The sequence below is a fragment of the Sinocyclocheilus rhinocerous genome, unplaced genomic scaffold (genome assembly GCF_001515625.1).
Source record: "Sinocyclocheilus rhinocerous isolate Xijiao unplaced genomic scaffold, SAMN03320098_v1.1 scaffold3957, whole genome shotgun sequence".
In the NCBI taxonomy this organism is placed as follows: domain Eukaryota; kingdom Metazoa; phylum Chordata; class Actinopteri; order Cypriniformes; family Cyprinidae; genus Sinocyclocheilus; species Sinocyclocheilus rhinocerous.
Window position 1 is genome coordinate 33,252 of NW_015657978.1, and position 1,345 is coordinate 34,596.

Consider the following 1,345-nt stretch of genomic DNA (forward strand, 5'->3'; position numbering starts at 1 on the left):
ACACAAGGTTTTCAAATTACTTTATAAGTTATTTAATTTAGAAATATGAAGGTGAGTACCTCACCTTTAGCATTATAATTATTTCACCCACTCTGGACAGAGACTGAGACTGTGCTGCTGCATGTCGAGCCAAACCTCTCACGGCAGCGTCATCAGCTTGAGATCGTTTTTTTGAGATCGGCCTTTTTAGAGACCGCGATCAATCATCCCAACGTTATTATCGGCCGATAGTGATCGGTAGCCGATCAATCGGAGCACTCCTAGCTATAATAATGTCAAGTCATGTTAGAAGGTTTCACTGGAGAATAATCTTTATAGCCTATCTGACATGCCTCAGGTGTCTGTGTTAATTCAGATTTTCTGGGTCTTGTTTATATCGGTCTATATTTTCTCTTTGGGTATTGGCTGTGTGTGTGTGTGTGTGTGTGTGTGTGTGTGTGTGTCTGGGTGTGTAATGCGTTTCTTGTATTTCCTCTGCAGGTCTGTATGAGCTATTGTCTGTACTGCCGTCTCAGCTGCAGCCTCATGTTGAGAGTTCAGATGACCGCTCTTTTCTACACGCTATGTTTGGGGAGAGGAGTCTATATTCACTGGTCAAGGTGAGTGAGTGAGTGAGTGTGCAATGTTAGACATAATCTATAATATCTATATATCTATTCTATAAGATGTGACGTAACACACTAGGTCACTAAATCTCTCTCTCTCATCTCATTGCATCTGTGATTGTGCTTTTTAGGGAGAGTGTTGTGGTGTTTGTACAATTGGTTGTATAAGAAATGGTGATCTAAAGGCACATCCAAAAAAAAGTAAATTAGAGATTTATATTGAATGTGAACTTTTTTCGAACTTCAAATAGCATGTAGGCCGTATGCCATGTTGATGCTAAATCTAAATTAGGGATGGCTCGATACCACTTTTTCAGAACCGATACCGATCCGATACCAAAAATTCTGAGTAGCTGCCGATACCGATATCGATCCGATACCAGCGCAGTTTTTTTTTTTTTTTAAATGAGTGTAGAATTTCTATACCTCAATGTGTAGGTCGATCATCACTCTTTTGTATGTTACACACAATCTACTAAATATAGACCGCTTCATTTATAAAGAAAAAATAACAAACAAAAAAAATATAATCAAAATCTATGACAAAAATACTAGGTTAATGGATAATTCAGTAGCAAAAGTTACTCTAGTCATGAGTGCACAATAATTTGATAAAATCCTAAACTTTTAGTGAAAAAAAAATACATTATTTAGTGGGTAACAAATAAAAGTGAATAAGTGTAGGGCTAAATCTGGTAGGCCTACACATTGCTCTTTGTATTGTTGTAAAATACATTCAT

General features: G+C 37.0%; 1 protein-coding gene across 1 annotated transcript in view; it reads left to right on the forward strand.

The window, feature by feature from the left end:
• Positions 1 to 1,345, forward strand: part of LOC107721969 (MAGUK p55 subfamily member 7-like) — a 108,790-nt gene that overhangs the window by 17,139 nt on the left and 90,306 nt on the right. The window contains exon 2 of the mRNA XM_016530202.1: positions 481 to 599. Within this exon, the coding sequence (XP_016385688.1) occupies positions 481 to 599 (119 nt within the window). The remainder of the gene's footprint in view (positions 1 to 480; positions 600 to 1,345) is intronic.